The sequence below is a fragment of the Protobothrops mucrosquamatus genome, unplaced genomic scaffold (assembly GCF_001527695.2).
Source record: "Protobothrops mucrosquamatus isolate PMUCROS unplaced genomic scaffold, P.Mucros_1.0 scaffold2668, whole genome shotgun sequence".
Classification (NCBI taxonomy): Eukaryota; Metazoa; Chordata; class Lepidosauria; order Squamata; family Viperidae; genus Protobothrops; species Protobothrops mucrosquamatus.
In genome coordinates, this window is record NW_015388716.1 from 50342 (window position 1) to 62375 (window position 12034).

At 42.8% G+C, this 12034-nt stretch overlaps 1 protein-coding gene across 1 annotated transcript; it reads right to left on the reverse strand.

The window, feature by feature from the left end:
- Positions 1-2635: 2635 nt before the first annotated feature.
- Positions 2636-9733, reverse strand: LOC107296158 (cholinesterase). The gene is made up of 4 exons (XM_015825503.2): positions 8235-9733; positions 5658-5821; positions 4098-4146; positions 2636-2811 (listed from the first exon to the last, which is right to left on the reverse strand). The coding sequence occupies exons 1-3, from the start codon at positions 9731-9733 to the stop codon at positions 4112-4114; spliced, it is 1698 nt and encodes a 565-aa protein (XP_015680989.1). The 3' UTR covers positions 2636-2811; positions 4098-4111.
- Between the last annotated feature and the right edge of the window lie 2301 nt (positions 9734-12034).

Sequence of the window (12034 nt, forward strand, 5' to 3'; positions counted from 1 at the left end):
TCTTTCACCCTCCAATTCCCATAACAACTTCACATCTGAGGATTGGCTGGAAATGGACTGGGCAGATGGGCACTTGGCAGCGGTTTGAAGACTGGTGTTTTAATGTAATGGTTTGCTCAGGAAATATTCAGATCTTGCCTTGCTTTTCTGCTTTCACTACCTCTCAATAAAAGTTCCTTTTGAAATGATGCCAGTTTCAGGAGTTCTGCTTTCTTGGGAGTGTTAGGATCTTACAAGAAGGCATATAGTGATCACATGACCCTGAGATGCTTCGACCATCATAAATACATGCTGGTTGCCAAGTGCCCACATTTTGATTATGTGACCATGGGGATGCTGCAGCAGTTTCAAGTGTGAGGACCAGTCTAAGTCACATTTTCCAATGCTGTTGTAACTTCAGATGGTCACTAAACAAATGGTTGTAAGTCAAGGACTACCTGCAGATGGTCTGCAGACCTTCATTCCAATCTAGTGACAACCTGACTTCTGACTGGCACGTCTCCTTCCATCCAGTGGCTGATTGCTGCCCTGTGCATCCATTTCATCCTGAGCTTCTGGGCTGTGGTGTCTTCAGCTGGTCATACTGTAGCATACCACCATGTTGTTGTTATTTTGCAGTTGATACAACAACAGTAGTTAAATCAAGGAACCTTCTTCACCCTGTCTTTTCCCACACCTTCCTGCTTGCAGGGAATTATTTTTAAAAAGTGAAGATGGTAGACACATAAATATGATCAAAGCTCTGTTCGTTATGTGTGTTACACCATTAGGGCTACCATCTAGGGGTTTCGACCATAGGTCTATCTGTGGAAACCTCTGTGTACTTTACTGATTATTTCCTTGATCCGTATTTGCCTCTCTTTCGCTTGTGTTTTGTGGGAGGGGCAGGCGTGGGCAGGTGTGCACGCAGAAGCATCCATTGCTCACACGAGTGAAGCCCGAGTGCCTGTGACACTCGTGTGAGTGAGGCCAAAAGTGCCCGTGACACTCACACAAGCGAGGCCCCGAGCACCTGCGACACTTGCTTCAATGGGGTTGGATAAGCCAGCCATTCATGCAGCCCAGTTGCAAATAGGCCATGCACTGGTAGTGGGTTGCCGCCCACAGATTGGGGACCCCTGGTATAAGGCATAAACCTTCGTGAGGGCACAATCTAAGTAATGTAACTCTTCTTCAAAAGAAAGCTTTTATTGTGAGGGATAGAGACTATTTTTTAATTTAAAAAGTCATATGCAATTTAGTTTAGGGAATTCCCTATGTAGATAGCAAAGTCTCCTGCCACTGCTACAGAAGGATTGGGAGATGTATCAACCATTATTCTAATCAAAATAGAGATGGCAATATCAGTTGTGAATAAATTGTGATAATCTGATTTTGTACTTCATCATCCATTTCTTCCTTCTCTCACTCATGATATATTTCATGTTTCTTCTCCTGGCAGTCAGTTTATCCAGTTGTTTATTCTCCTCCTTAACTTTTTATGCCATTCTATCATTTTGTTAAAAGGAAGATTTTAACCTATCCTGCTCATCCATTCTTCCAGCAACTCATTCATGTAGTCATTTCTGTTCAGCCTTCTCCTCAGGCCATTCTATCAACTGTGTCTTTTATTATATTTGACAGTTTTATCAATGGAATCCAGATTGAGAGCATAAGGAGTGGAGACAGGTCTTCCCCAAATAACTTTCAAGAGAAACATTGGGAGTTTGGGGTAAGGGAAGGTAATGGAGGTGGTTTCAGGAAGTAGCTGGATGGGGAAATCTTTGAAGAACCCACTGTTAATGCTATGACCTTCTGCTGATTGGGCAACAGGTGGATTTGGATCTTTCGAAATCAGGACACATGGATTCCAGTAACTGCTAGAACCTGAGATCGAAAATCTTTTTATAGCACATGGGAAAACATCTCTAACTAAATGGCTCATATGCTACTTTACGAATCTTGCCTAAACTGGTTTCTCCATATCAGTATATAGTAGAACAGTGGTGGTGAACCTATGGCACGGGTGCCAGAGGCGGCACCGAGCCCTCTCTGTGGGCACGCGCGCCGTTGCCCCAGTCCTAGGCCTTCAGCTGCGTTTTACAAAACCTTTTCACTTTAGGCCTCTGCCGCCGTGTGCAAAAAAAAAAAAAAAGGTTCAATCAATCAATCAATTTCAACTTCTCGCAGGGAAAAAAAAAGATCTTGCAAAGTTGGAATTGATTGATTGAACTTTTTAGTCCCACCCAGTCTGCCGTTACCACCGTAGCCACGCCCATCCAATGGGCCACACCCCCTCCCCAATTGGCCACACCCAGCCAATGGGACACACACACCCAGCACCCGATGATGCATAAGTGGGTTTTGGGTTGCAGTTTGGGCACTCGGTCTCTAAAAGGTTCGCCATCACTGTAATAGAATAAATTGGACTGCAATACCCAGACTACTAAATCTGGCCATTTAGCTTTAAGGAGCTCAGCAGTATGAGAAAAAAACTTGTGAGTCATTAGGTTACAGCAAACTTTGGCAGTCAGAAATTTGCTTTATTTTGTTTTTCTGTATTGCACTGAGTCCTTACATTGTTGTGAGGATAACAGAATTTTTATCCAAAGAATTCAGACAGAATGTATTAAAAGAGGTTATTTATTAAGAGATAGCAAATTACTCCTAATAGTTTATTATTTTTACAGCACAGATTATGTCTATTTTAGTTGGCTCCTTATTCTTCTTCCAAGTTCCCACATAAAAGAACCGATAGATCCTTCTGGAAAGGTCTCTGGCACAACTTGTCATCATTTCCCCATGGCTTTTAAGAAAAGTCTTGATTGGTTCCTGAAAGAAATAAACACATAATTGCTATTCTGAAGCCAACAAAATTGTAGCTAGAGCAGGTCTTCAAATGGTGCCTTTAAGATTGGAAGTCATCTTCAAAGGGGTTTAACCTAAGTGGAAGCTGTTCAAGGAACAAGCAAAGCAGAGATTCCAGGTATAATAACAGATTTAATTTATTTATTGTTTATATCTTGCCTTTATTATTTTTACAAATAATTCAAGGCAGAGAATATATCCAACACAACTTTCTTCTCCTATTTTCCCAACAACAACAATCTTGGGAAGTGAGTTTGGCTGAGGGAGAGTGACTGTTCCAAAGTCACCCATCTGGCTTCCATTGTTAAGGCAGGACTACAACTCACAGTTTCCTGATGTCTAACCTTGTGCCTTAACCTTAAAAGTCCATCTAAGGATCCAATCTGGATCTTTCACCGGGATCAGGGATTTAGTCTTCCGATCTTTCGGACTCTTGCTGGAACCAACACTCAAGGAACTTCTGTCTAGCAGAATGTGTACTTTGGGCTATTCTACGTGTGGTATTTTTATGATGCCTGGTTGTGTGTGGCTTTTTAGTTGTCCATTTAAGGAGCTCTCTGTTCCCATCATTTGCTAAACAAGAGTTTGTGGAATCAAAGTGCAGAACCCAAACCAAGGGTCACTGCAGTATTGATGGCTAACAGTGAGGACTAGAGAAATTCCCTCCAGAAAATAGTGGGAGGAATTCCTGCGGATAAAAGGATGCTCTCATATTTACACATTTCAAAATGGAGGCGGAAATGATGCATGCATACATATTGATAAGTAATAACATAATTTATCTCAAGTTATATTCTGCCCTTTTGTTATCTAGAGAGGACAATTGCCTTAGTTAGAAGAAATATTTGCATCTTGAGATTTAGGATTTCCTATGGACATGTTCTCATAAAATTTATTACAAGCCACTGTGGACTACAAGGACACATTCCTTACGTCTCAATTGTCTATTAAAAAACTGATTCCCCCCTTCCCTCTCCCTCCGGCCCAGTTAAGTTTCAGTCTCATCTTCCTCTTTTTCAGCACTGTGTGATCTTTTCTAAATGTTACTCTTCATGGCTCATCCATTCCTCTTCCACAAAGGCCATTGGCACCAGCTTGGAGAACTTCTACTCCACACAGGGAGGTTGAACTACAAAAGTGCCACTTGTTTGGAATGCCAATGGGAAATTATTATTTAGAAAAAAGTCAAGCCCCCTTTTGAAATCATCCAACTTGAACTGATTGACAGCGGTTAAGCATTGAATTCCTACCTCTTGATTTCTTCCTAGTTTGATGAAACAGAATCACCTTCGGACTTGTCTGCAGAACAAAGAAAAATAAAACATTAAGTTAGGCAGACATCTTATCTCTGAAAGATCTGAAATTGGATTCTGAGGATTCCATAAATCCATGGCACAATATACATTTATTACGGTAAATATATATCAAACCTATTGCTCATCATGTAGTCAGCCAGATTTTTAGAATGGATTTGACATTTTTGGTCCACCTAGCCAGTCCTTCCCAAAGAGCTGGGACAGGCAGATATTGTTTGATGATGTTAAAGGTATCATTGCAGGATGTAAGCTGCTCCAAGTAAAGCTGCCTTTTGCAATTGACAGGGATTTTGTCAGTGCTGATGGTGGTCAAGTGGTGATGCAGATATTTTGGGTTATTATAATTATGATTATTGTTGTTATCTTTATGTGAGCAACCAAGGCTTACATAGAGATCTCCAAAGACAGGGCTTTTCAACCAGTAGTACGGGTACCACCTGTGGTACATTGGCACCTGGCAGGTGGTACGTGACCATCCTAGAAAAGTGGTAGCGGGGGAGGGGAATGAGCTGAACTGGTGGTAGCACCACACAAGCCTGAGCGAGAGATGGCTGGAGCTGCAGGGCTGTCAGGGTTCAGTGGAAGCGCCAGGATCAGTGCCGCTTTCCAGCTGATTGGCGCTTTTTGGGGGCTGTCAGGGCTCAGCGGAAGTGCCAGGATCAGCACCAGGCTCCAGCTGGAGCTCGACGCTGATCCTGGTGTTTCTGCTGAGCCCAGAAGAAGCACCAATCAGCTGGAATGTTGCAGCATCTCCAGGGTCTTGTGATTTACATTCAGATGCTTGGCAACTGATTCATATTTATGACAATCACAGTGTCCAGGGTCATGTGAAGTGACCAAAACCTGCTGCAACCACCCAGCAGATGGGGGGGGAATAAAAACCAAATACCCCCCACCCCACCTCCGCTGCCAATCCTCAACAGAAATGCTCACAACAATGAAAACCTCAGACAGGAGGAAGAGCGCCACCGGGCGGGCAGGCAGGTGTCTTGCTCGGCTGTGCCTTGGGGTGCACTTTTTTCAGTGCCCTTGTAACTTCGAACAGTCACTAAGCGAACTGTTGTCAGTTGAGGACTACCTGTACTTTATCACTTTTTTCCTTTTTTTTTTTTTTTGGGTCATCAAGTTTTTGACACCTTGCTAGGCGACTGGTATTGCCGTATCCTAAAAGTGGTACAATGGGTGAAAAGGTTGAAAAGCCCTGTCCTAAGAAATAGCTAGAGATCAAACTCTTGGGATGTCATGAAAGATTCTTGCACTAAAAAATGTGTCTCTAACATTACAACATATTGCCCAGTACAACATTAAAAAAAAAAATCAGCCTCTGTAAAAACTGCCCCCCCTCAAAAAAAAAGATTTTCACAGATAGCTGTGAGTGAATTGGGTGGTCTTTAAACTTGACCTGTAAAATTAAATATAAATATGATGTGTAGAAATATCTTTTTCATCAACCAAGCATTCCCCTCCAAAGACAGGACTAATAGCCAAGCTTACGTGGGTCTTCAGCCTTTGAAAAATGCCTCTTTAAAAAACCACAATCGTGATCAGGCTCTTTCTCCACCTCCTTGGATGACTCAGTATTAAGAAGGAAGAAATTCTGCTCCGTGGCATTATAGAGCGCCCACTCAGCCTCGGTGGCCACCAAACCCGAAGGATTCCTATGGAGGAAGAAAAGGATGCTGATTTTCCAAAGAGACTCGTCTTGATCTGAGAAACTCCACCCAAGGGAAACTCTCAAAGGGGACGTTAGTGCCCCCTGCTGGTTGGAGACTTGGCAGCAGGGTTTATTAAGGCTTTTAAATATAATAAGAAAAGGCCCAAGTCTCCATCCAGCACAGTGGTTCTCAACCTGTGGGTCGGGACCCCATTTGGGGTCGATCGACCATTTCACGGGGGTCGCCAAGAAAGGCTGTCCGCCATTTTTTTTGTCCACCATTTTCCCCCCCTTTTCCAGCGGGTGCCTTACCTCCCTTGGGCTGGGCCAGCTGGTGGTCGGCCTGCTCCGTCTCTGCCGCTTGCCAGCTACGCCTCGGCCGGCGCAGGGGGCGGAACACGCATGCACGGCGCTCCCGGGCAGGGAAAGTCCTCGACTTACGACCGGTTGGGTAGTCCTCGACTTACGACCGGTTTAGTCCTCGACTTACGACCGGTTTAGTCCTCGACTTACGACCGGTTGGGGTCGCGGCATTAAAAAGGTTGAGAACCACTGATCCAGCAGGAGGCATCTAAAGGGCATTCCCACCCCCTCCCTCTGTCCAACACAATCCGTGATCAGCTTCTACTTAGGAGCAATTCAACTTTGCTACTTGCACAGAGCCAAAGTTGAAAAAGAACTTTGCTTCGCTACTTTCTTCGTACTAATTATTGCACAGATCTACAACTGGTACATAGTAAAGTATGTAGTAATATAGCTACAAGAAGGACAATATGAGTAGTCCTCAAGTTATGACTGGTCACTTAACAAGCATTGGAAGTTACAATGGATTTCCCCAGAGCTACTTACAACTCATTTTAGGAGTTATGATGGCCACACACACGCACGTGCGCACACCCACACACACAAAAAACACACACACTATGTGATCACATGATCATATTTTTGGTGCTTGACAACCGACTCACCTTTACCACCATTTGCAATTTCCCACGGTCATGGATGCTCAACCACAGCAGCCAAAGTTCAATATCACTGAAGTTCAAAGTTCAGTATCACTCGAGATTTCATCCATCCTCCTCACAAGAGATTGTGAAGAGGGGCAGGGCTGCTGATCCAAACCCAGGTCAGCTCCTCGTAGGCTCTTGAAATCTGCCACTCCCGATCTATTCCTCCATTTTTCACACCCTCCATCTTGGGAGTTTCCCTTTACTACTTACTCCCTTGGAAGCCTTTTGTCAAGTCCCTATTGGAACGCTGCCATTCCAAGGGGAGAGGGAGCACGAGTCATTGTGGATTGAGGATGTTCCTAAATTGTTTCTGTTTTCGCTTTGATGTATCTGCATGGAAAATAGGGAGTGGGGAAAGAGTCTTCAGGGCCATCTGTTTTGACTCCTGCAGCTAGTGAGGATGAAGTGCCAGAGAACTGCCAGTTATCAGCTTTTCGGCTCAAAGTTCTCACGACATCTTCACACCAGCGGATTGGCTCCTGATGGACTGGGGTATTGGGGTGGAGCTGGGGAAATAGGACTTTTAGCTTAACACATTTGCGCGGGAACTTCGGATTCCACCTTACTTCCCTGCAATCACTTTCTCTCAGTAAAACAACTTTTTTGAAATGATGCCTGTTTCAAGAGCCATGCTTTCCCGAGGCTAAAGTTGAGGCAGGACCTTACACCTTTACGCATTCTCCTAATCGTACAGTAATGCTCTGCCTCTTTTTCTTTTTTTTTTGCTTTCTTTATTCCACTTGCAGAAATAGTATACCTGGAATATGTGTGATAACACTGAACTATAAAAGAACGATTACCTAGAAGTGACATAATTAAGAATCCTTAAAAATTTCAGGGCTTTTCCCAGTGCAACTGGGATGGTTGACTTACAGATTAACAAGTTGACTTACAACCATTTGTTTAACATCCGTTCAAGGTTACAACGGGGCTGAAAAAAAGTGATTTACAACTGGCCCATGCACTTACAACTATTGCAGCATCCCCATGGTCATGTGATCAAAATTTGGGTGCTTGGCAAATGGCATATATTTACAATCACTGCAGAATCTAGGGGTCAAGTGACCACCATATGCAATCTTCCCAGCTGATTTTCAACAAGAAAAGTCAGTGGAGGAAGCTCAATTCACAGTTAACAAGAGCAGTGATTTGCTTAACAACTATAGCAAAAAGAATCATTAAATTGGGATGATTCAATTAACAACTACCTTGCTTAGCAATCAAAATTCTAGTTTCAACTGTGGTCACAAATAGACTACTATCTGTATTAACTTCATTTATAAACATTGGCAAAGGAACAGCATGCATTATTGTATGGCTGCACTACTTTAGACATAAAGTGCATTTGTTGAATGGCTTTCTTTGGATTTAAAATACAAATTTATAGAAATAAAGTGAACCACTTACCCAGTTCTGGCAAACTCTGCCCAGTATTGCATCATCTTACGGCTCAGTCTGGCTTCAGCCTCTGTGTACGTTTGATTGACAGGCAGCACTGATTCAAGGGTCCCAAAAATGTAAGGAATCTCAGCACCGTGGGATGCCCCAATCCATTCAGGCCAGACTGACCCTGAAGGGCAATGTGAGAATAAATAGGCATATACAGGACTCCCAGCTTTTCTGAAATTTCTCGCAACTTCAATCAATGGGCATGCAATGACCCAATCTGCAAAGAAGTGGGACAGAGCAGAGCGGTATTGTGCTGGGCCCTGATTTCCTTCACTGAACCTCAGGGCAATCGTCTGAACAAAGTCTTCAGTTGTATTTGGCACCAACAGTCTTATCCCTTTCAGAAGCTGCTCCTGATTGATGAGATTTTCGTTGATGTCAGAGAAAACATAAGGGACAAATGAGCCCCCTTCATCAGAGGTTTTTCCTATGAGGATTGGTTTGACCTGAATTTGCCCCTCCTCCATGAGCTTTTCCGGATCACCAAGCAAAAAATCCTCATCTACAGTTGGTTTGAAGGGAAAATTCAGAAGGAATCCAAGTTTGTGGTACAGAGATATTTCATGCTCAATAAATTCAGAAATATTTTTTGTTTGCAGACAATGCCTAACATCGACATTATTACCCTCGGAACAACCTAGCAAATGGACGAATTCAAGAGATAACCGTTTGGCTTCCTCAGGAGACCTCCAAGCCCAGAAGGCACTGGCTGCTCCACTCTGGATCACCGCTTGGGCAAAAAGGTCCTGGCTTTTTGGTGCAAGAAGATGGAAATTCACAGAAGCTCCTCCAACACTCTGGCCAACAATGGTCACCCGAGAAGGGTCTCCCCCAAAGGCAGCTGCATTCTCTTTTATCCACTTCAGGGCCAGCTGTTGGTCCCATAAGCCTAGGTTCCCTGGAGCAGCTGGTGGCAAGTAAAGAAAGCCTAGGGCTCCCAAGCGATAATTGATGGTGACCACAATAACATTCTCAATCGCAGCCAAGGATGCCCCATTGAACACATCCACAGAAGACGTGCCTCCTAAATATCCCCCTCCATGTATCCAGATCAAAATAGGCACTAATGAAGAAGGTTGTGGGTGCGGCACCCAGATATTGAGGGAAAGGCAATCTTCTGACAGTGGTGTTTTAGGAGACCATATCTCTGCTTCAGGCTCACCTGCGAAAATAAATTGAGGACAGGAATTGCCAAAGCTCGTGGTCTCCAATGTTTGATTCCATGGCTGATGTGGAAGAGGTTTCTGTAAACGCAACTTCCCCACGGGAGGCTCGGCATAAGGAATGCCTAGAAAGGCTGTCACAGATCCAAGACCAGCCAGGAACTGCTTGCCCTTAATAGGGCCACTGCTGGTTATGACCACTGTGTCCCCATTAGAAGCAGAACTGGAGGCTAATGGAAAGAGGAGGAGGAGGAGGCAGCACCACCAGAGAGAAGGGCATAGCAGAGAAGACATTGCAACTGTAGGACAAATCGGTGGACCTGGAAAAAGTTACAACCAATATGAGATTATTCCTTACTGTATAAGCCCACCTAATGCCCATTCATCATTGATTTATTGTGATGGTGGGACTCCTTTTTTATTTTTGCTGAGGAGACCAATGGTGAGCAGGTAGTGACTTAGTCACCTTTACCCTTCTCCATCATGTGTCTCCAAGGTTCCAAAAGAACCGTTTAGGACTCCTGGTTACCGATCCCCTTGCTCAGCAAATGGACAGATTTGACACAGAATTGCTGTTAGATCCTCTCCAGGGTTACCAATACAGTTTTGGTATATATTGTTTGGGTTACGTATATGTTAAGATATTTAAATTTAGTAGCTAGAATAGTGGAGTTGTAAAGAACACACAGTTATAGTTGATTGGTTGGAAAGAGCTGGCTCCTGCATGAGGCAATCTATGCTGTGATTGGTTGCTGGGGAGAGTTTCCTTGTTTCCTGCCTTTTTCTCCTATGTGCTCTATGATTTATCTCACAATGCTCCTGTTTGCCTAACTATCTCATTTGCTGTAAATATATTTATTTATATAAAACTACAAGTTTGTGTCAGCCTCTCTGGTTTCATTTGGACACCTGCTGCACCATTCCCTGATAGTATATTATATCTTTTTAACTTATTCCAAAATCCCTTTCTGGAACTTGGTGTACCAATCCCTATCTTGTGGATTATAGCTAAGATATAACTGAAATAAATAACAATGCAAAATGATCCCAAGTCAACATTTTTACTGCTCTGACCCTGCTTTAAATCATCCAAGTATACAGTTGAATTTCTCTGACATACACACAAACATCCTCCTTTTTTTAGGATTTTCCATCTGGGACCATGGCTGATTGTAGACCATCATAATTTGGGGCAGTGCTCTTTACTTTTCAACATCTGAACAAATTTCCAGATTTATTTTTACACTAAGCCATAAAACTGGAGTTGATCTGTTGTAAACATTTCCAATCTCCAAAACCCTGTTAGCCTTTCAGAAGGCCCTCAAAATGTGGTTTTCCCAGCAATCTTGGGGAGACCAGAGGAAGCATGTGTAATGGTTATATTGTGTTTAGAGGATGTTTTTCTCCCACAAGTTTGCTTTCATTTTTTTCTGAAGCTTTTAATTCCTGTGATGTTTAATTGTTTGTCGTACACAAGCTGACCAGTCCTCTTACCTATGAGGACTGATTTGACCTGAATTTACCTCTCCTTCATTAGCTGGATGGCCATATACACTTGTTAAATAAAGTTTATGTTTATTTCTCATCTTTATAAGTCCACCTATCTCACAAAAAGTGACTCTGGGTGGCATACAGCCATCAATAAAAATAAATGAATCAATTTCTACAGTGGAAAAAGTAATTGAAAAACTGAGCTTTCTACAATTGTAGTCCTTTCATACATGAATGCTAATCTTGATTTGTCTGAGATTCCCTTTTCCTGCCATAGTTGTTCAACCAACTGAAAAGTTAATCAACTTTAGGGTTTTCACTCTTGAATTTGGCCGCAATACAGGTAGTCCTTGACTTATGACAATTGAGCCCAAACTTTCTGTTGCTAAGCAAGACAGTTAAGCACATTTTTATCCATGTTATGATCTTTCTTGCCACAGTTGTTAAGTGCATCACTGTAGAGGTTAAGTTAGTAACATAGCTGTTAAGTGAATCTGGCTTCCTCATTGCCTTTCCTTGTCAGAAGGTCACAAAAGGTGATCACATGACTCTGAGACATGGCAACCGTCATATATACATGCCAGTTGCCAGGCATCCAAATTTTGATCATGTGACTCTGGAGATGCTGCAGTCATAAGCTGCCTGGAGTCACTGAGAGTCAATTGGGTGGCGATATAAAATTTCTTAAATAAATAAGTTTCCTTTTATCGCTGAAGAGATTGTTGTCTCTTTACATATGCCTAGCCTGCAATAAGATTAACAATTAACAGAAATTCTAGTCCTTTTCCTAAAAATCATCTTCCAATTCTCTGAAAAATATTGATTTTAAAAAATTCTTCAGACTTACCTGTTTATCAGTTTTAAAGGGACTGCTTGTAAATATCACCCTCGGCTTATTCCAAAGAAGGAAACAGTTTCAGAAATGACCAGACTATATCCTGATCTCTCACAAATGAAAAGAGCAATGTGATATATGACAGGAGGGTGCATTGACCAATTGGATTCTGCCCATAAAGGGGGAGGAAGCTGCAAATATTGGCAAAAGGCTCCAAGATCAAAGTGGTGGAAATGCAGAGAACTTCAATCACATGGGGCGCAGTCACT